Source organism: Camponotus vicinus, unplaced genomic scaffold (genome assembly GCF_025532165.1).
Source record: "Camponotus vicinus isolate PSW18456_S1 unplaced genomic scaffold, iyCamVici1.0 SCAF_1, whole genome shotgun sequence".
NCBI classification, from domain to species: Eukaryota; Metazoa; Arthropoda; class Insecta; order Hymenoptera; family Formicidae; genus Camponotus; species Camponotus vicinus.
The window spans coordinates 824,158-847,889 of record NW_028141945.1 but is presented as its reverse complement, the minus strand read 5'-3'; the positions used below and the strand labels follow the sequence as shown (position 1 = coordinate 847,889).

The window sequence follows — 23,732 nt, the reverse complement described above, 5'->3', positions numbered from 1 at the left end:
GACTTCCTCGGAAAGCTCGCGAGATTATTCTAAACCGACATTTCTTGCCGACGAATTTTCTCTACCTTTAATAATTAATAACTAGCATTTACGCGTGGATCCTGTCAGCGAGGGCAAGGGCAGGGAGGAGGGACATCGTTCTACGATCAAAGATTCATCGCGCTTAAGTTAAGGGATACATTTCCCAGCGCACTCGGGCAGTTTAAGACGGCTTAGACTGACTTCGTAGCGAGGTCGGGCATATTTCGCTGTTGTAGGACGACTAGGATGAGCAGACTCCTCCGCGGAAAATGTTAAGCTGCGCTTTTATGCCGGAGCGATAATGGGCAGGAGAAAAAGAGAAAAAGAAAGAGGGAGAAAGAGAGAAAGAAAGGAAGAGATTGTTTCCTTTTATTCTCTGGATATAATAATATAATGTCTGCCACGTCGTTGCACCTCGAGGTCTCGGTCGTCGAGACCAGCTAGCTAGTACCTCTACCGTCTCTACTACGTAAGGAAGCTATTCATTTTAACGTGAAACTTTAAGCCACCACGCTGTAATAAGGGAGGAGAAACTTTAATAGACGCGTTTTAAGGATATGCCCCGTCCTTTTTCCTGCCGCACGGAGACGTTTTAGATAACCTAAGGAAGCACGCTGGAGCAGACTTTGCCAGCCCGTGCCGCTCTTTCAATTTTTGTCCATGTTACTCAAAAGCTTCACAAACGATGTAAATTAATTGCAACCTATTTATTTTGAAAATATTTCTCACACACTAATACATTACCAAAATATATCACGTAATTATGTTATTCGAGGAATAATATCTTGCAGAAGAGATTATATTAATATTTATGCGAGCAACCCCTGCATACACAAATTTATTCGGAATCATATTAATCTTCACATAAATATGACTAATATAGCTTGAAATATTAGATGATAAAATGTAATTTGCAATATTCTCGGACATTAAAGCGCATTTGGTCTTCTGCATTCTACGTCGGATGATTAATGAGCTGCATATCGATGAATCATTATTGCAGTAGTGATCAAAAACGGATCTACTCTCTAAAAGAATACCTTTAAATTTTTCTGCAGTATACGAAGCTGCTCAAAGAATTATGAGCATGCAAAAAATTACTGTATAAGTATGTCACTTTGATTGAATTTGCCAAATTATAAAAATCGTGATTAATAATAATTTTTATGTAAAAATATTAAATGTTGAAATATAATCATAAATTATGAGAGCAGAGTATATATTATTATTATTGTTAAAATATTTAAAAGTAATATATAATAAATAAATATATAATGGATAAAAATAATCTATAATAGATACAAATTTTTTATTAATTTTAATTAATATTTTTATTTTTTTAATATATACATAGTATATAATTTTTAAAAATATTTACTTTTTAACTAGTTTTTGGAAAATTACTTTGCGACTCGCACAATTTCACGCCGTGCATACTTATCTACAGGAAACTAACTGCGCTATACATTTGCCTGCGGAAGTAAACTCTTGCGGCGACTCTTATTTATGACTCGCATTTTTCGAAACCAATAACCGACTTTGCGTATATTTTTAGCGAACGTATAAGAAATTTAATGTTATAAATTTGTGTCGCTTATGAAATTTGTGTTGCGTTATGAAAAGGAAATATAAGTAAAAATGAAGATAGAAATCTCCATTAATCATGACTCTTTTCCCCTCGAAAGAAATAAATTCAAATATTTCACATAATTAGATATTAATTTATTGCCAATTTGTTACTCTAATTATGATATTATTGCTCCTATAATAAATAAAAATTTAATTTGTATACAAGTAATAAAAAGTTATAAACCTTTTAAACAATACTGAAATATTATATATATATTTAAATAAGAGAGAGAGAGAGACTAAAATATTTTATATATATGCCACATAATAATGTAAAGTGAGTTTCAAAGATAAGCGAGCAATAATTTTATAAATAACAAATAATAATTAACAGATTTATTATTACTTTCTCTGTTGTTATTCGATGTCTCCTTCTTCTTTGATGTGCTTGTTCCAATTCCATCATTCACACGACACTTACTCGCGAAAACGTTAATTACGATCGTGCACACCCCAATTACTAGGATACGACGATTACCCAAGTCTTTACATAGCACTCTCGACGTTAATCGTCACGACGTACATGTAATTCTAAATTGCAACGGGAAAACGCGAAAATCGCAATTGCACGAAGTTATGATGCACTTGACACTGAAAAATGACTCTGGTCGATTTTACATGATGCCATTTCTACTATTAACGAATGATTTATGAACGAATTTTACGGTAATTTTGCTATCTCTTATTAGGTAGACATAAAATTTAATAGATACACAAGTAAAATTAGAGATAAAATTAGAAACAAATCTCCACAGAATATAATCCAGGAATATGATATTGCTTTGTCGATGTGATTGATCTCCATAGAATAAACTACATGAAATATGCGTTTCAACAAATTAGCGATATACATGTGTTGAATTTATGCTAAATATTAAAATATGAGCTTACTTTAATAAGTGTTCTTATTGATTAAATGCGTTGGAATAACGTATATGAGTCACTTTATATATCTGCCATATCTTTTTAATGATTGAAAAATTCGCATTTAGCATCTCCGAGAATAAATCGCAATCATACTTCGAGGGATGGCGACGATAACACTGTGAAGTCTTTTACCTGAGAGTCTGGAATCACTGTATGTAACAATGATCTTGTCGTCATTCGCGAGATTACATTCCAAGGAGCACAAGACGCTCAGTGTCGTAGTTACTTTCGAAATACTATCACGACAAATATCAAATGTGTTTAATTGATAATATTTCCAATCGTGCATATAATAGTATTAGTGATTCCCAGTGATCATTATATCTGATCTTTATCACGAGACATCAAATTCGATGTAAGTATTAATTTTTTAACTTTTAATTATATATATATACTTATGTATTTTTTTACTAGCAACGAATTTCTCTTATTTCTCACACTTAATTTGAAATATTTAAATGGAGAAAATAAGATGAGAGAAAGGATATTCATGAACTTTCTTATTAATAAAATAATTTATTAATTTATTATTTTTGTCGAAACTTAAAAATCCGTATGATTGTATATTAAAAGTTATTTAAGATTTATTGTTTATGAAATATACAAATTAATTTCATTCCCTGCGCGATTAGGGAAGGAATTTTGCTCCTTTCCTTGCACCCTTATTTCCAAAAACTTTTTAACTTTATTGTATTGTATATTACAATACTCCGTATCATTATAAGAGTTTTTGATTTATGAAATACATTTATAATACCTTTGTGCAATTAAGTACCAATTAATTTTAATATATTCGTTTTATTTACGATTCGCTGTAAGTATTATATTTGGAAATGAGCTGGCATAATGTTAAAGATTTTAAATATCAATAGCTTTTTAATTAATAGGAGCAATAAATTCGGGAGTAACCAATTAACAATAATTTTTCACTTAATTATAGCACATGTTCGAATTTAATTTCTTATAGTGAGATTAGATGAAAATGCCAGATTATATGACGGCAATAAGATCGAGCAAAGGTTGTAGTCTCATTATTTCTCACTTTTAAAATTTTCAGTATAAAAGCACGAGTCTGTGAACAATCAATATTCGTTAACGCCGTTCAGCGTTAGCAACGGTCTTCGTCAGATTGTAAGAGAATATCAGCGATTGTTTTCCGATAATTTTATGCGGCACATTGCAAACAAGCAAGAAAATAAAATTTGCCCGATAGTATGATTTTTTATATGTAATAAAATAAATTATAATAAACATCTTTGAATATTCTTGTATAAACGTTTAGTAGTATATATATAATTGTTTAAACAAAGTCCAAAACGCTATTTTGGTTTGTTACTGCTCGTGAATGTTTGTTTATTCGCGGGTAGCTTATTTCATGACATAGTCACGCAACAAATTTGCTATTCATTGCACTCATAATTACGTACGATCTAATCTATTATCTAGCACCAGAAATTAGTTAATTATATATAATATTATAAAATGTGCAAAATTTCAAAGATACATTTATTTATAATCCTTAAGAAAAAAGAAATTGAAAATGAGTTTGAAAAATTCAGTGAGTGAGGAAGCTAGAATTAGATGTATTAGAAATCCAAATTAAAATTTTAATTCCGAGAATCGGGTTTAGCGCAGGAATAAACACAGAAAGCTTTCCATGTTACAAGACATTGCCAAGCTGTGTATGTATAGCCGCCAGGGATAATGAAGGTGAGGATTCAGGTTGGTATATACGTATATACTGGGTATTCTTGGGTCGATAACAGCATCTAATCCTAACTTGGATTCCAATGACCTCGGATAAAACCGTTAGCTCGTAAAGCACCGAAGCGATAGAAACGATTACTTGCCCAAAGTACGAAAGTACGAAGATTATCGACAAGTAGCATCGTCCTTTCCTCGATCGACTGCGAACGGTATCCGTGATGGGAATCTACTACTTCCGATCGTTCAATTATTAACGTCTTATCAACGGACATTTTCGTGTAACAGGATGAACTCTTCTCTCGACTTAATTCTTCTACGGGTTATGCGTTTTTTTTTACGCGCAAAAATGCATTTTCTCATCTAATATATATAATAATTTAACGAAGTATGAAGTCACGATCCGATGGAATAGCCGAGAAATTCAATTATCCGCCAATTATTATATCTGCAGATTAATGATGTACATCAGGTTGTCAAGGACTCGACAGCGAGAATCGTGCGAGATGCAACTTACTCATCGCGATAATTGTCTATGCGTGGGAGTAGTGCTGTGAAGCAAGAGACAGAGGGAGAAAGAGAGAGAGAGAGAGAGAGAGAGAGAGAGAGAGAAAATCGATTTCCATTTTCCGGGGCGCGTTTGCCTCCCGGTGCCTTATTAGTTCCTCGCCAAACAGCACGGTGGCTTCTTTTTTTCCTCCTCTTTCGTTTCCTGCCTTTATCCGCGTTCGTTCTACATCCCTCGTCCCATCCCCGAAACTCGTCTACCATGTTTTATTTCGTAGCAGAGATCAGCATTGTTACGGAAGTGTTGTACGTCCTGTCCTCCGTTCTGGCACTCGCCATCGCTCCCGCTTCCGTCCCATTTCTCGAATCCTCGTGGACAGAAACGATTTCTTTTCTTTTTTAATAATGCTCATCGTATTCCTTATACCTTGTCCTTTTGTCTTTCCCTGTGTACAAAATGTATTCGAATTTAAATAATACAGGAAAATAAAAAATACATAGTCGCGAGTACAATTCACTTTCAAGAAATAATCCTAGACGTGTATATTTTTCACGTGCGCCGCACATGGAATATTTGCTTTGCACTCAAAAGCTTTGAGGGGTTTTCTGCGTGACGTTTCCGATAATATTATCTCTTATCCCACGCAGCTCCGATATCTCAGATTGGACAATTGAGAGACACTTGAGACTCTTCGATTGTACACGCTATAAGCGAATTCTAGACGTAGAAGGTTACGCTTTCTCCGCGCGAGTAAAACGGGAATGTACGGGGCTCGTTATACGACCCCCAGACAGAATCGAGAATACTATTGCGCCACTCGTCCATTGTTGCGATACCACGAACAGAAGTTCGTAAAGTCCTCACCTCCGGCTAAGAGAAGTGGAAGTTTCAACGGCAGACACGAATTCGTGCTTTTTTCCCTCCCTTCGGTGCGCATTCGTTTCCGCGTCATAGAGTAGCCGAGCCCTTCATTAAAGTTTCTATCGTCCGCTTTTGTAGTTTTCAACCAGCGGTAGCTGGACGAGACTCTTTCCGTGCGCACGTATCCCGCGCGATCTCGTGTGCATATCAAATAAAATACTTAGAAATTAAATCTACTTTAGCATGGATTCACCTATAAATATTTTATTTTATTATCGAGATGAAATTATGCAATTTCCTTTGTTTGTACAATTTCTAAGTGATTATCTTTCTTTTATAAAATGCAGCTCCGATGTATGATCGATTTTCTCCTTTTTACTTTGTTCTTATTTCTAGACATCGTGTACTTCCAAATAAAGTGCACTCGTTGTATTGATGCGGAATTTCCTCGCAATGCAAATGTATTGTAAAGAGAAATAAATGCAAATTTCTTAATTATTTAACGCAAACAAAATAATGTAATAAGCAAGCGGATTTTAGCATAACTGAAAAAGGGAAAATCTTTCTCCCTATTAGCTTCTCTCTTGAATTATTCCAAGCAAGTCCACGTGCACGAACTTCATCTTAAAAAATGACGGTGTATCTCATGCATATCTATAATAAATTTTGTTTAATTTTTTATTGATTCTATATTCAAGTAAATCGATATTAATAATACAATTTAACAAATTAGTAACTTTTTTCTTTTATTATAAGATAGAAAATATAATATTTACCGTATTTTCATTTTTGATGCAATATTTCGACTTCCAAATTGCTCCATGTATTTTATTATTTAGTATATGTTGTATAAAAATATATTAAAATATATATAATTAATAAAATCAATAAAATATATTTTTGAAAATTTTAATCACAATTTTCTCAAAATTGTGACATAATAGAATAATTTAAAAAAGACCAGAATTATATTTAACATCGACAAAGTTATAGAAAATAATCATCCTCCTTTTTATATTTTTCCTTGTTGAATTGTATAATTTATAACTTGAATTATAATATATATCGACAATTTTATCGTAAAGGAACGTAAGAGTAAAATCACAATTTTAAAAGAATGAGAAAAAATATTTTAAAATTCGAATTTTATATTATATACATTTTAAAGGAATACAATTTTCATCCATTGAATAAGAAGGCATTACAACTACAGGCATATTTCTAGATTTTCAAAATATTAATTCCTAATTTTGATATTGAAATTGGGGATACGCTCTTCTGATGAAACCTTTGATATATATAAAAATATTTAATTCTTTATATTGAGATTGCTACGCTGTAGAAGCTATTTACATTAATTATAATTTTTACAAATCATAAATGATTTGCGACAGTCTTTATAAGAGAGATGTATAATTTTTTATACGTACTTTATTATACGTATATACGTACTTTATTTTTTCAAATGTTTTCAAATATATCTGTTATATGCGACAAGTAAAGTTACAAATAGATTCTGTTCCGAATTCTGTTGTGAATCATAGATCGTCCAAAGCAAATTTTATTTGAAGTAGCGGTCCGAAAAAAAGGAGAAAACGGAAATCAGATATTTTCATTCTCTGGAGAACGTAGCATTTTCGTAATGTAATAAGCAAGCGGAAACATCGAATTTCTTCTGCCTATATTCTCCCTTTTAACGAATGTATGAAAATCCGCGATGATTCAAGATTGTTCTTTTTTCCTCCTCGCTTCTTCATTCTTTTCGAACGTACAAATAATTCATCTCGATAATTCATTATCCCGATTTTCTATCGCACTTCTAGTAGCGATAAAAAGAATAATTGATGCGTAGCAAGCGATTCTTCCGTGGATTGCAGTTTCACGAGCGGCTGCAACTTGTTGTTGATTTGTCGCGTCGAATTCCATAGGAAACCAAAGATGAAAACGAAAATCACGGGACAATATGAGCGTAATTTCGATATAAACCACGAGATAAAATACTCGCAGAATGTGTCAAGTACGAATAGCGGAGATTCTCGTTGCACGCGAACGTTCAATTTCATTCCTGCACGATGTCCGATGTTTCGGATATTATTGCTGCAGGTGTGCGCCTAGTATATATAATTTGGACCGCACCATTTCGGACCATCTCGCGATTATTCGGGTAATTGCGAATTATTTCACGGATATTCATTAACGCACGGGTTTTGGCTGAAAATCCACGGCTTTTGCGAATCGAGCACAAACCCCGGACAGGTGCAGTCCTTTTATCGTTATATCGTGTCTGCCTACATTCGGATTATAATCCCAGGGATTATGGTATCCTGGCGCAAAGGACCCTGTGTTCGATTTTGCGTTAGTCTAACATAGCTACTGTATGCAAGCACTTACTAATTCATGAAAATTGGAAAGTAGTTTCTTGCGTTTGTTGTTCTATTATGTATATGTAGAACAATCACAAATTTTTCATATAATTTCGACTTGAATTTTTATTCAGCAAAAATTTGATAAAGAAAAATGAATTGATTTTTAATAATTAATTAATTTTTCTATTCTTGATTATCTATATAATACGTACTCTAATACGTACCGAAAAAAGTTCAATAGTAAATTTTTATAAAATATTTTTAGGATGAACTCTGTTTCTTAGAGAAACAGATGTAATTCTTTTTATATATAAATTTTTTATTTACGTCTTCTTATTTTTGTCTTCTATCATACAACTTTGCTACAGATATAAGCTTAAGAGACATCGAACTATATTGAGTTTTAATATTGCAATCTATTAATAAAAAGAATATTGAATTAAATTTTACTCTCTCAAATTAACGATGGATCATGAATAAGAAACTCGAAATTTTTGCAGATGAAAAGATAGCTAAGCTGCACCCCATAGTTATCCGAGTTGATTGTTCGCATAGTTATTCATCACGTAGAAAGAATAAGAGAGCAAAAGACGTGAATGGCATACCATCATTATAAAATTAAATATATTCATTGCAAATGTGAATAGATACGCAGCAATAAATTCACATATTTAATCGTTCAAAAAAAGGGTTTTAACAACGCTTTATACATAGACATAAATTATAAATATAACATTTTTTAGCATTTTAAGTTCACGGTAGTCGCAGGACATTAAATATAGAATTATCTCCTTTCCTCTCTCTCGCTTTCTCTCTCTAAAATTTATAATTCTATTTAATTCTTTTTTAAGTACTTATCTCAAGACTCCTTTTTTAACTGCCTTCCTATCAACTCGGTAATTAAAGCGGACAGCTCGGAAAAATGATACCACGGGACTTGTATTTCAGTCTTGTCGAGGTATTAAAAGTGTCTTGACTAGCATTGGTATCGTAATTATTTTCCTCTCACCCATATCTTTAATTCCGACAGCGGATAATCGTGTCACTTAATTCGAGGAGTTCTATTTTCCGATCTTACCTACCCTGCTCTCTCTCACTTTATTATCATATTATTATCCTTTCCTCCGCTTTCAATGCTGTATTATCCGTCTTAGCATCGAGTTCGTCAAACTTCAATGGCCCTTCGAGGAAAAATCATCGCATATTCAACTCTAGACTTACAGTATGATCAGAAGTAACTACGAAACGCGAAAACTAGCCGCGGATGTTTTCGGAATCAATCCGATGTTCTCTACATGACTGCACGAATAACGCGCGCACTAGTTTCTCGGTGATACTTTCTCGGTAGAAGTTTCAGTGGAAGATATATTACTTTCATAGATAAACCCAGAGATCTTCTCTATCTATGTATTTTTGTTTGATCAAGTTGAGTTTAGTACACCAAACGTATACACATGTACCGTCATATTCATATAAATCCTCGAGCTTTACAGTCGATTGGAATTGCGCGGCGGATGAATAATAAACTCGCGAGAGATATTAATTCTACGCGCGCGAGATGTGATAGCAAGTTTGCCGAATGAATGCTCTAACTCTCGGGTTTATGAATCTTTCTGCGACGCGAGTTTCTATTCCATCACACGCGGCCTCGCTTTTCGATTTTCGAATGTGTTCTTTATTAGCTGGATCAGCGAAGTAAGATTGATCGCTCTCCATGTTCCGGAAACAATCGCGCAGAATTGCCGGTCGCTGCACGTATGTATCTGTCAGACCCATACAGTTTCGTCCGTATGCAAGCGACTACTGCGAATGATGTGGTAGTCTCATTGTCGTTCTTACTTTATGATTTAACGTCGTCGCGCCGGAGTTTATGATTGCTCGCTCGTGCCGAAATGGAGCTTTATACAGGTACACAGCAACGGAAGCAGCATCCGTCACCGACCCTCATAGCGCTGCGATGCTAAATCACCGTAATACACGCGTGTCCGACGAGAGCAACGACCGCCCAGGTATCAAGACATTAAAAACTCTCCTCGCGAGAGTTAAATATAAGTTTAATAACGCGCGTCGCACCCCTTTTTCTTCCACTCGCTCGTAAAATTTTGGATCGATTCAACTTTCGATCTAAACTTTAACCCAATATTAACTTAATATACGATATATATATATCGGATTTATATATCTTGCGACTTGACGATTTATACATCTTGACTTCGCGTTAAGCTATCGTGAACTCTTTCGATTAATTACATCTTCTTGGAAGAGTCTGCGGCCGAAGTTTTCCTTGATCAGGAACATGTAAGATTATTCGCGCTTTTTTATCAAAACTCTCTATATTTAATGATTTTACTCCAATAATTGTGGAAGCGCACATGGCTGTTGTATTTTGAGATAACTGGACAGGAGAAAAAGTTCGGGTTTCTCTCGCACCATTAGATTAGTTTTACATCAGCAGTTTACATCCGTTGTTGCGGCCGGCTGGCCTCAGGGATGTTGCCGTTACACTTTCCACTGCTGCAGGATCTGCTATTCGAATTTCTTGCGTGCGCAAAATCACAGCTGGACAGGTTGCGAACGAACGGCGGGCTTAGGACGGGAACTTTCAACGCGACGAACTTTAGCGCGACTCATCTGTCTACCGGCAATGCAATCCGTCGTGCATACGCCATACACGTAGCTGTCTGCTCAAATTGCTGCTTCGTGTTGGAATGATTCGTCGTCGCGCGAAGCCGGCGGCGCGGGCTTGTAAAGCAGTCGGGAATCGCATTAGCGCTTCGCTGTAACTTACGTGTCTCACGTACAATGCCTGAGATATTGTTAAAGATCTCGCGCGACTCCGAGTTATGTCTTACATCTTATTGAATAACCAATTTTAAAGAGCGTGACATGACTTGCCGGTTACTTAATTATTCTTGCTAATTAAAGCTAGTGCGAGAATTTCTCTGCGCACCTTGTCATATTTCAAATATCACTTTTTCATCTGGAATATGAATGTATGAGAGCTTTTTTCTCCAGATAAAAAACGTTGCAAATATTTATCTTTTCCTCTTAAATCCTAATTTGATCCTTTCAATCGTTCGTGATGAATATGCGATAATTATAAATAATGTATGGCGAAATTAAATATCCTATATATTAGCTAAGTATATATTGGCTAAGATCGCGAGTGCGCAATTTGAATTTCAAAGCGGGTGACCTCGTGCGAAACTTCGGCGTGAAATTCCTGGATATTGGCGAGAAAGCGCAAGGCTCATGTCTAAAAAAATTTTAAATACTCATTATCGGAAATTTAGTCGAAAACTCTCTAGTATTATATTATAGAATATTTGTCTACGTTCTGCTTAGCGTTCTCATTTTCTATGACCATCGGTGCTCTTTGAATTCCTTGTCCTTGTTTGATCATGTCATGCGCAACAGATTTGCGCCTCCGAATAAGTTCAAAGTTCTCTTTGCTAGATTTCGAATTGCAGAAGCGTGGCTTTTGTACGTGTCGGGGTATGACATTCCGACGAGCAACAGAAAACGATTGAACTGATATTACGGATATTTACTTACGATCTTTTGCATCGAAGATGATGCAAAACGTCGAAAACAGAATCACACGATCGCTCATAAGAAATTTGTAATAGCTTTCTTTAATCTAAATTATATATTAATACTTATTTATATATATAAAAGACATTGTACTACTTTGAAATTTTTTATTATAGACTAATAATCCACGAGAGACATTCGTGCAGCATTTTTCTCTTCCTGTTTTTGTCATAAAATATTTTTATTCGTTCGTAAATGTAATTGCTGTACTCAATTGTCATAACATAGTCACGCGAAATCCCTTCGAAATATCTATACGACTTTTTTCTACACAAGAAACCACACCAGAAACAAAGCGATGTCACGAAAGAGGTTTATTATTTCCGTAAGTGTTCGTGTAATGCTTTTTATTCCTTTGTATGCCTTCCTTATTTGATCAACCATTGATCGTTGAAATATGTTGTATATTTAGAACATGCGATTCGCGCGCATAAACATCATTAAATGTTACTTGAATAACGAAGCGCGCAGCAAATGTCGCACGCGGTTTGTTTGCAAAATGGTGCAGCATCCAATAATACTCGACAACAGCGTATGTATAATAATGTATCGATATAGTATTTCTCTGAAATGCATTTTTTTATAACAATGATGAAATAATATTAAATAACGCGGTATTTGTAATCATTTTCAGAATGCATTATTGTAATAAACAAAAACATTAATTAAATTGATTTAAAATATTTTGCAGAAGAGAGGAAGAAAGAGAGAAACGAGAATTTTCTAATTTGATTTTTAATGATATCTGGCGTAAATACAGAAAAGCTTAATTTTTTGTATCAACAGAAAATTCCAATTTTCTGCTGTTGAATTACACAGCCACACAAAAAAAATTTTTCTTTCTGATCTGGGGGTCTGACCATGTTTACTATATGTTTTGGAGTGATATGGCTGAATCCGAATCCGAGGTCTATTTAATCCCATCACATCAGGATTTTGCCATAACCTCAAAAAACCCATAATTTAAGCTATTAAACGCATATAACCCTAAGAATGAAGTTGTAATCTGAAAACCCAAGCTGTTAAACTCCATAACCCCATAACCCACTTAACCCCATAACCCCATAACCCACTTAACCCCATAACCCATTTAACCCCATAACTCAATGTACATCAACTCCAAAAACCACGTATGTCAGACATTTAAATTGATATATACGTTATTTTAATAACCGCATAAATCTGGTCATTGCACCTTTTCTCGCACAATTTTTGTTTTGTCTGAAGCACCCGAAACATACTGTTGTGTCCTAAAAACCCCTTCACCCTAAAAGTCTATATTTTTACGTTTATTCATTTAATGTTAGTTTTTCAAATCATTGGACTGTCGGCATTGGCGTTTTTTATCCGCAGCTTTAACAAACAGCCCTTTTAAGGGCTACATGATGTACAAAACCCGATCGTGCAACCTCCCCGCGGTGTACATCGGGTAACGCCAATGCCGACGGTCCAATGATTTGAAAAACTAACATTAAATGAATAAACGTAAAAATATAGATTTTTAGGGTGAAGGGGTTTTTAGGACACAACAGTATGTTTCGGGTGCTTCAGACAAAACAAAAATTGTGCGAGAAAAGATGCAATGACCAGATTTATGCGGTTATTAAAATAACGTATATATCAAGTTAAATGTCTGACGTACGTGGTCTTTGGAGTTGATGTACATTGAGTTATGGGGTTAAATGGGTTATAGGATTAAGTGGGTTATGGGGTTTAAGAGCTTGGGTTTTCAGATTACAGCTTCATTCTTAGGGTTATATGCGTTTAATAGCTTAAATTATGGGTTTTTTGAGGTTATGGCAAAATCCTGATGTGATGGGGTTAAGTAGACCTCGGATTCGGATTCAGCGACCCCAAAAACATATAGTAAACATGGTCAGACTCCCAGATCAGAAAAAAAAATTTTTTTTGTGTGTGGCTGTGTTATTTACTAAAAGTTTATAGAAACCAAAATTTTTAATTTTACTTTTTCTCTCTTTCTGTTTTTCTTACGAATTTGTATTTTGACAGATATAATCATCGTTTTTACCAAACATAAACAGTTAGTGAAACCACGATATTTTGCATATCCTTGCTTTTTCCAATAATTCAGTGCACAAATTTTCAACTCGTTTGCTCCGCAAAACTTCGTGTAATAATAATAAGCTTATTTTTATAAGGTATTATAAGGTTTTAAAGGAATCGAGGCGCAGCTGATATGAAATATCATCAGCTTTATTTTAAGATAATACGCCAAGTTTTAATATTAGTCAGTCTCTTTTTGTTTCTTCGCGAACTGGAACGGCGCGATTCGTTTATTGGCACACGGCCACTCTGAAAAGTGAAAGAAAATGAGATACAATATTTCTGCTCGTTTGACATGCCGTATCATCTACTATTTTATCCGGCACGGAGCTTCATGATGAGAAGTCGGCTCTATCTAACATTTCTGTCTATATAAGGCGACGAGTCATAAAGAGGTGCCGTCGAAGTAGGTCACCCAATGTGTCAACGTGAAAACAGTTTTTCCTGACTATAATAGAAGGCTTGAAAGAGTTGACGGACAGCAATCCGGAGTGATTTCTTGACGTTCCCTTGTCAGGCACGTGAGTTATTGCGTATTTTGGGGTGTCATGGATATTTCCTCTAATTCCACATCAATCTCTTCACATCTTTTCATTTTACGGAGATAGGTTTTATCCGTTCTATTCAATCTCACCACCAATTTTGTCAGACCGAATATTTTTTAATTTAAATATATTTTGAATATTTTAAAGAAAAGAAAAGAAAAGAGAGAGAAAAGAAACACCTCTATCGATTATATTCTCGCATAAGTAATGTTATCTTTTTATTTTATACACGTCACGAGAGATAAATAAGGTTAAGACAGTACGACGATCGATCCGTTGGATGAGTCATATGTCTTTATGGCATCTTCATTATATTTTTAACAAAGACAGCTATACGCGATTGGGTCGAAAGCTTTTAAAAAGTTACATTCGTCGAAATAGAATAAGACCGCCGATGACATTGTACTGCGTCGATGCGTTTAGATGAACTATAACGATGCGTTTTAAGCTTTATTTTGATATGACACGGTGAAAACAGCTTGCTTCTGCTTGCTTTTGCAACAAATATGTAATTAAAAAACAGTTTACTTTTTATATCAAGCAAATTTATAAATGTTTTTGTTTTATTATCTTTTTTATACATATATATATCTACTTTTATTTTATACACACATACATAATATACGTATAGATTAATATCTAATTAAATTAATATAAAATTAATATTTTATAATATTAATATTATTTTATATTAATTAGATTAATATAAAATATCTATTTCACGTTAAAATATTAAATCAATTAATCCAAAAAATTATTTTCATATTGAAACATGTGGAGATATTACTCACTTACTAAATTACTCACATAACGTATAAGAGTGATTAATAGAATATTAATTGCGAGAACATCAAGAGAACTTACGAACTCATTTGATCGGCCATTCCATGCAACCTAGGTTACAGCGAATCAACCTATACGCTCAGTGGAATACAATCGTCAGTGCACTTTTGACCTGTGCGACCTTTCGGCCCGACGCGACCTTTCGTGCCTATCTCTCGCAAAATGAGATTAATGCAGTTCATCAATACTGTGAATATTGAGTCATTATTTGCCATAATACAGCAATCTATTTTGTAGAAGTATTTAAAAAAAGGTTATTTATTTATATTTAGATTTGATGCTATATATTGCCATAACGCGATATAAACTGTTCCAGGCGAAGTATTTGACACTTTTCATTTGCATATCGACATAAAGATACCTTACTGCGTGGTGGATTTGAAATGCACAACATATTCAAATCACAAGCGCGATTCACAAATATCGATTGTATTTTGTAATGCACGAGCCAGGATTTCTCTTATTTACATGTCAATATATGACTTTTTCCATCCGCTTTATTAATCTCGTTCATATTACATATCACTGCATGTACTGTTTATATCGTATATATATCCTATACGCGGAAAAAATATTAAAACCTATAAAAATGATAGATTTTGATGCATATTTCGTAAAGATATAAATCTAGTAAAAAGAGATAATTAAAAAATACTTATAAAGGTTTGCCATAGGATACGAGATAGCATTTTTTCCCTGAATGAAAATTAATCAAAATATCGTTCCGATCATCGGCACTCCGTGTTGCAATTTTAAATTTCCTCACCTAACTGTGTAATATCGGAATCTAGCTGAAAATCGTTTTGCTCACGAGACACATGGAATTCGCGAACGAATCGGGTCTCTTTTTATTTTTTGGGTGCACAGTTAACGGAGAGACGAATTGCAAAAATTCGGTGCAAATACTTCTTGCACAGCTGCCTTTGTACCACGCAGTCGTACATGAGTACATCTCTTGTGACAAGCGCACGCATACGTCGAGTCTATTTTTTATTAGCACAATGAACAGTAAAGGATTGCCTTTACTCTCTCTTTCCTCCTGCCTTGCTCTCTCCTCTTTCTATTTTTCTCTCTCTCCTTGCGCATTTACCATATGTAGAACTTCTCGTTCCTCGCAGGATTTCAGATGTATGTAACAAGCATTAATAACGCCGTGGTTATTTTACATTATGGTCTTAACGCGCGTGTGAAATTAATTAATATTGAACATTTCACTACAAAACGAAGAAGTATGAAATGCAAAATATAATTCTATACAACATTTAAATTTAAAATCTGTCTGAAACTTTTATAAAAAAAAATTAATTACGAGGAAATAGACGCTAAAGTTATACAGAATCGTATAGAACGTTAGTTGCATCCATATAATAAATTAATTGTTATGATCAAAATTAGAGTAAGAAACCTATCCGTGTTCTCATGATGAACTTTGACAGATCTAATTTAAAGAACTTTGAGCTGAAAGATCTTTCTTAAATAAAGTTTGACGTACAAAACTACCATTTATTCTCGAAAACTTCGCAGGATTCAAAAAGAATTATACGTCTTGTCAATTAAAACTCACGTGAAGTTTCCGTAAACTAGAAATGAATATTCGTTAGCTACTTACACTCTTGAAATTAGACTCGCGGACAAATTAAGAGATAATTTAATTTCCAATGATAACTATCTTCATAATTATTAATCCTAAAAATCAATCTTAAGTTCACTAAAGGCCCATCTACATCTATCGTAACGTCTATCGTAAGCTTCTTACGGCGATCGTAACGCTCGTTGTAACAGTTGTCGTAAGCTTATCGTAAGAGTTGACTCAACTTGAACTCTTACGATTGCGACGATGATTGCGACGCTTGTCGCTTGTCTGTCATAAGGTTAGATGGAATCTATAAATATTGCGAGGTCGATTAATGGGCCGAATCCACCATCTTCGTTTTCATTTTTGTCGAATTTGTATTAATAAACATAATTGTATTATTAATACTGCAGCACATAAAATAATTAATTTATTCCTATTCATGATATAAAACGGTTATCTGTTACATTCTTACGATTTTATGTAGACAGACAATGCTTACGACAACTTTTTTCTTTACGATTACGATCGCTTACGATGAAATGTTACGATAGATGTAGATGGGCCTTAAAGGATCTAAATAAAATTGATGAATTTTTAGGACATTTTTTGCCATAATTTTAATTTCATAGCGTATAGATGCGATTTATGCTTATAAACATTTCACAGGCGTTAATTCTGATTTCAGATGCAGAGAGCGGTGCTACTGCTCTGTTGGCTGCCGCTTCTCAATCACTGCCACGCCGTAAATCCAGGTAAATATCGATTTATTTCTAAAACGGCGAGCGCGCGCATATCGCAAACAAGGGGGACAGGGGGGGGGGGAGAAAGAAGGAGGGTGAATATTATCGTCGTGTTACCGGATTGCGAAATCTCGCAGATTCCAAAGGAGCAAGAGAGAGAGAAGAGAAGGAGATTTTATTATTCCGCAGATAGGCGATTCCTTCCCTGACATGCCTCGCCAAGGCGGATTACTGTTAACGCGAACCGATATTGCACACACATGTCGGTTTAAGGATCCGTTATCGTGCGCGGACGTAAGCCGCATTTACGTTGGCGCATCGGGCTTAACGTATAGCCGGACGTTAGGTACCCGAACGCATTAGTATCCAGGCAACGTGTCCGACAAAAACAATGCCCCTGTTACCATGAGCCGACCTCGGCCTCGACTAGCCAGTACCGTTGGCAAAGTCACGAATTGTGAGGATACACGCTTGTTCTCTCGTGTATATTATACGAGATACGGTGTAGCTGTTCCGATAACACACTCGTAGACATAAGATTGTAGAAGAGGTGAAAGGTTATAAGTCGGCCATTCCGAATGCAAAGCGTGAAATTAAGAGGGGAAAAACAATTGTCGATTATTTTCACACTCGACGGTATAACACAGTTTAACAAGAAAGTGATTATATTATTGAGTTGTTTATTTAAAGCTTCCCTTTTTATAATTTTTCCTCACATGAGTACACATATTTTTGCAAAAATCATATTGAACATAAAAAGAAACAGAAAATAATCACTCTTTTTATTGATTTTTTTTTGCGTTACATTATATAACATTTTACATGTTTTTCTATATTATTTAATTTTTTTTTTAGCCAGTACTGTTCGAGTATGCTACTGAGGAATATAATTGTTAGCTTGTATGTACATGCAAAGTAAGATTACTTTAATTAGCACATTTTCATGATAATGCACGAGCAAAACTACTGTTATTACAGTCATACTGGGCATCGCTTAATACGGGTGTTTTATTCCCATGCGAGGTGAACCATATCGAATTTTACGCTCTTTCATTATAGTAATAAGAACAGTTTATTACGTCGGAGTTTGTAACATTCCACATACAATCCGTTTGCATGCATTTCGAAGTTGTAAGTGAGCGATTGTAAAAATTCATATGAGAATGCTATTCGGGGTAATATCGTGTCAACCATAATGTAACCGTATCGTATACACATACATACACCCGTATATATTTGCATTTTCTTTGCATGGGCGAGCGCAGAGATGACGCATGAGCGAGACGTTTACAAAAAGAACGGCGTTTAGTTATACGTAACGTACTACGTCATATGACGTCAGATGCAGACGCTGAATTATATTCGGCTTGATGGATTGCTCAGTGCGATTCGGGGTATTCATTGCTTTAGTAGTCAGCTCGGAGGCTGACCCATAAATCAAGAAAACATCGATACGATGTAAAAGTCCCTTTTACAGTTGAAATTTAGTATCGTAATCGTATCGTCAGTTTATCCTTTAATAAAATAATATATTAAAACGTATGTAAATGGCAAGACTAGTATGTGAAAAGCTAATATGAAAGTGCTTACTTTTATCACAAATTTGGAATTAATAAAATATTTACTTGTCACGCGTGTAAATTTATAATTGTAATTTTATAAAAAATAAACAATAAAACTACTAATAAGACAAAAAATAATACAAAAGACTTGGCGAGAAAACTGCGAATATTCGTGCATATATTTATCTTATGAATAATACAAATCTCGAAAGTTCTTAGAACTAGATCAAGAATAATAAACACAGAACAAAAGTTCTTAATAAAAAGATAATTAACAAAATTCGAGAGTTTTAAAAATCTTTTGGTCTTTGATTTTATTCAATAGAAAATAGAAGTGTCAGTATTAAATGATTAAAAGTGTAAAAATATAATTTGGAATAAAAAACATTATATCATATTAATAGATATTTTTAACGAAATGTCATACGAGATTGAAAATTATCACCCGTCACAAAATTTTCCCAGGAACTTACGGAGAAAATTTGTAAAACATTCAAGCAAATATCTGAAATTAAATCATGATTGAGTAATGAAAAACAATAAAATTTTCTATAAATTAAAAATTTTATTATTTATTTTATTTTATTATTTTATTATTTATTGTAAAATTATTTAGTTTTATTAAGAACTGCAAGAATTCTACTTATTATTTTTTAATCTGGTTTTAAAAACTTGTGAGATTTATTATTCGTAAGATAAATATATACACGTCCATCCGTAATTTGCTCTTTTTATTATTTATTTGTTTGTCATAAAAAAACTTGAAAGCAATTATTCCATACAGTAAGAAAAAGAGGACAAAATGAACAAACATAACGCATGCGACCGAGCGAAACTTAGAGCGAAAAATTAAGCGCGGTAACGCGCTGTAAATTTAATTACTGTACGTAGATGAGTGCCGTTAGAGCGGTGCTGGCGCGGATCGCTCGCGCCGCAATTTTTCTGACAATAGAAGAAGAATAATGAGGTGGTAATATGCCGACTGGCGGCGTATAACTGACCGGCGTTACGTGGCGGACGAGTGTATCACATTTAATTTGGTCGAGCCGTGAGGGACGCACGGATATTCATTGCTCCGGTTGCGCGGCGTCATCGAGCCCGAGTTACATAGACGCGTGCGCATCGCACATGAGGTTAACAGCGCGGAACAAACGGCTCTCCCTCGCTTTCTCGCTCCGTCAGTGCCTCTCCCTTTCTCTCCCCCATCGTTTTCGCGCGTGCGGAAATATTTCGATGGTTTTAGCCTGTCAACGCGTCTAGCGCAACGTTCGGGTTCATCAAGCGGAATTGGCGAAAATTCCGATGCTAGCCGAAACACGATACGTTAATTTCTCACTATCTCTGTTTCTCTCTCCCTCGCATTCGTTAGTAATGTCCGTCGTCACGTCCGAGCGTTGCTCGATATCACGTTTGCGGGAGCAAGTTTAGATCTAATCAATTGGACCGTGAATAATTTTGCTCAGTTTCCTGCTGGCGAATGGGCTGAGAAATCTCGACCCGGCTGCGCGGGGCAAAAGTTCGCTATTACGATCTTAGACTCAAGCGACTCCGGAATACGCTCGCTTTCGGCTTACCGGAAGTTTAATAATACGGCTCGCGGAAAGAGGCAAAACTTGGGGCTCCGGTCTATATCTCGTCGGATTTGCCCGGGTACTCATGTTACACGAGCCAGATACACCGATCCAAGAGTAATATTCATTAGAGGTCCGACGCTGTTATGCGCGAAAAAGAGAGAGAGAGAAGGCACTTGTAAATTCTCTGGCCGCGCTAAAGCGCATATTTAAGTTGTAATCGTCGTGCAATTACAAACTTTTCCGAGTTTATCTTTCCGAGTTCTCCGGGACGAGGGTGCAAGTTAAATTTTCTTCCCCACTCGATGCTAACTAGAGCTGCGAAAAACTGGCTACGCAGATCCGGAGATCAAGGAGAGTGCCTCTCTCGCGACTCAACCTGTATGTGCGATAATTAATGCGCGTCTCTGGAATTTTCGTTCTTCTGTATACAATTAGTATTTCCTCTTGAAACTTTGGTGCCTCTCTCTTACAAGCGCTACGAGCAAAGTAAGAATAATAAACAGCGGAATTACAAATTTCCGCCGGATATTACGTATCCGCGTTTTCTGCATGGAAAATACGTGAGTTAAAGTTCGACGCGATTAATTCGTGTTTAACTGCACTTGGGTCGAACCAGAAATAACTTGCCGAAAAGATAAGCTTGAATTTCGCCAGCTTGTACAATTGCGATAATTTTGATGTAGCCTCGCTTAGATTTCCGCGTGACACGCATGTAATATGTGGGCAACACCAGAGAGCAGAGTATACTTTTAACTGCCTTTCTCGCACCGCAAGTGCCGCCGCCGCCGTAACTCAATTGTATGTAAATTGCCGACGGTGTAATCTCGTAAAGCGGCTTAACGTTACGACGAAAGTTTGCCGCAACATGTCAAGGTGGGGCGACGGCGAAGGCTGAAGGCGCCCAAAACTCGGGCGATATAAATTGACGTAATTTTTTACCCCGGGGTAACACCTGGAAAGCGGGGTCGATACCTTTCAATTGATCTCGGGCTATACTTCTTAGCTCCTTATCGTGGACGACCGCCCCTATCGATCCTGGCCGAGTAGAAACTATCCCGAAGACTCGAAAATCAGGACCGATTCGATCAATTGGCAATAGCGCGGTTTCATTGCGGACTGCTACCCCGATTGTTTGATGACCTCATGCTGTTACCCAAGTTGCGGCAAACTTTATCTGGCTTTCGAGTAATTTCGGTGCCAGCTCAAAGTTTATCCTTTGTGTCTGCCACGTTGAAAGACATCGTCGCGACTGTGTGGCTCAGACGAAAATGGCATCGCGCAAACCTTAGTATTCCTTAGTAAAGTATTATAATTTCGTTTATACACTTCGTTTATGTAATGAGTCAGAAATGGACTTGACCATCCGTCGTCGGCTTTTATTTATCTATTTTTTTTCCTTCGTCTTTTGTTTCTCACTCGTTTTTCTTCGCTTTTATAATCCGAGAAAATTCTGTCAGAGTTTTACAACTTCTTTATTTAAGAAACAACGATAAGTCTTATTATGATTATCGTCATAATAAAAAGGACGCGCGTGTGTAACGGTCCGAAGAAACGGGGATTGCAAGGTCCGATGAAATATACCAGCTGACTCTGGCGCTACCCGGAGTAAAAGCGCAAAGTAATAACGCGCGAGATTCGGGCATGCCAGATTTATCGCGGCAACACACACCACTGACGTGACGGGAACGGTAACGAGGCTCGGTAACGACAGCTGGTGTGCACACGGCCCACTTCTCGCAGTCGAGAATACATATACTATACATCTGACATCCCTCCGGTTGCATATATACATACGCTGATCGTGATCCTTCATCAACGAGTTGGACTGTCAGCTTTGCGATTTCTCAAACAAGCGATTATCATCGTAATCGCATAAGACAGACTCAAGAAAAGCGATCGCTTTTATTATTTCTTCCCTTGTACACAATCTAGAAATTAAATCGGAAGATGTTTGTCTGTATACATGGTTTGTCCCGAAAATATCCATTGTTTCATATGCATATTTCATGGTACAATCAATGATATTCATTAAAATGAGACGTGTAGTTTTTCTCTTTAATCTTTCATTTATAATCTTGTAAAGTTTAGTTGCTTTTTTTCATTTGCTGCGACAAAAATGAAAGTATCTTTTACGTTCGTCGAATAATATCGATAAAGCAAACATTAAATTTTATGTTAAATTAAAAAAATACTTTTCCAAGACACAAAATTATTCAATGACTTTAACAAAGCGTTAGAGCTTAGTTGAAAAGGAGATAAGAGAGCCAACACCAAAGAAAGCAAAAATTCGAATGCAAAAATTGAAATGCGAAAGTCACAGCAATATTCTTTATTTTTTTTTATTCAAGCGGTTTATACACTTTTAATATTTTTTTATTCCCGAAATTGAAATTGAAATTGAAACCGAAGCTAGAAGAATAATGTTTTAACACAATTTCTGAAATTCAAAAGACTTCGACCGAGGCAATTTCCGCTGTTACAAAAGAAGAATATCAGGGATTTTCAGAAGCTTATTATCGCAGCAAAGAATACATTTCTCCAAATGGAATGTATTTCAAATAATTATACATTATTTCAACAGAGCATTAGTTTGCTATCGGTAGAATAACAATTCGATACTTTTAAGACAGACCGCGTATAAAATCATACACATTGCGTATTTGTGTCATGCGCACGCTTACCCACTACTCTCGATGAGCGAAACGTCAAAGAGATACTCGATGAAACAATCGATCCGTGCGACAAATAGAGTGATCGCCATGAAATTCTGTATATGCAAAAAAAAACAAGAAAAGAGAATATGAATGTTTTGAGGACGTCACGGATTCTATGGACTGTTCTATATAACCATCTCGCAGTCCTCAGTGAATATCTGTCACTGCGGAAATTCAATTTCAGGGATCACCGCAACGACAAGATTAATAGTCGGCCGTTTTGCAACTAAGTCGCGAAAAAATGAATTATTAACGAAAAACGGAACCGCCGATACCGCAACGTAATGGCGATGGAAAGTCGATATTTCGAATGAGTTGCTTTCCTTCTATATCTCACTCTCTTCTCTATATAATTCTTTCATCGCTACACGAGTGTAGTGTCATAATTGTTTTTATCGTTAATATGTACGGAAAGATATAATTGCATTGTGCAATAGCTACAATTTATATTTTTGTATAAGAAACAGATTGACTCGAATCATTCAAACCAATGCTTTTAACAGT

General features: G+C 35.5%; 2 protein-coding genes across 4 annotated transcripts in view; one reads left to right on the top strand and one right to left on the bottom strand.

Annotated features, from left to right (window-relative positions):
- Sol1 (CUB domain-containing protein Sol1) overlaps nt 1-23,732 on the top strand; it is a 290,756-nt gene that overhangs the window by 19,129 nt on the left and 247,895 nt on the right. Inside the window, exon 2 of the mRNA XM_083109748.1 lies at nt 17,324-17,390. Within this exon, the coding sequence (XP_082965874.1) occupies nt 17,324-17,390 (67 nt within the window). The remainder of the gene's footprint in view (nt 1-17,323; nt 17,391-23,732) is intronic.
- The window catches only part of M (zona pellucida domain-containing protein miniature), a 271,056-nt gene that overhangs the window by 67,714 nt on the left and 179,610 nt on the right, over nt 1-23,732 (bottom strand). The gene's annotated exons all lie outside the window — the stretch shown is intronic.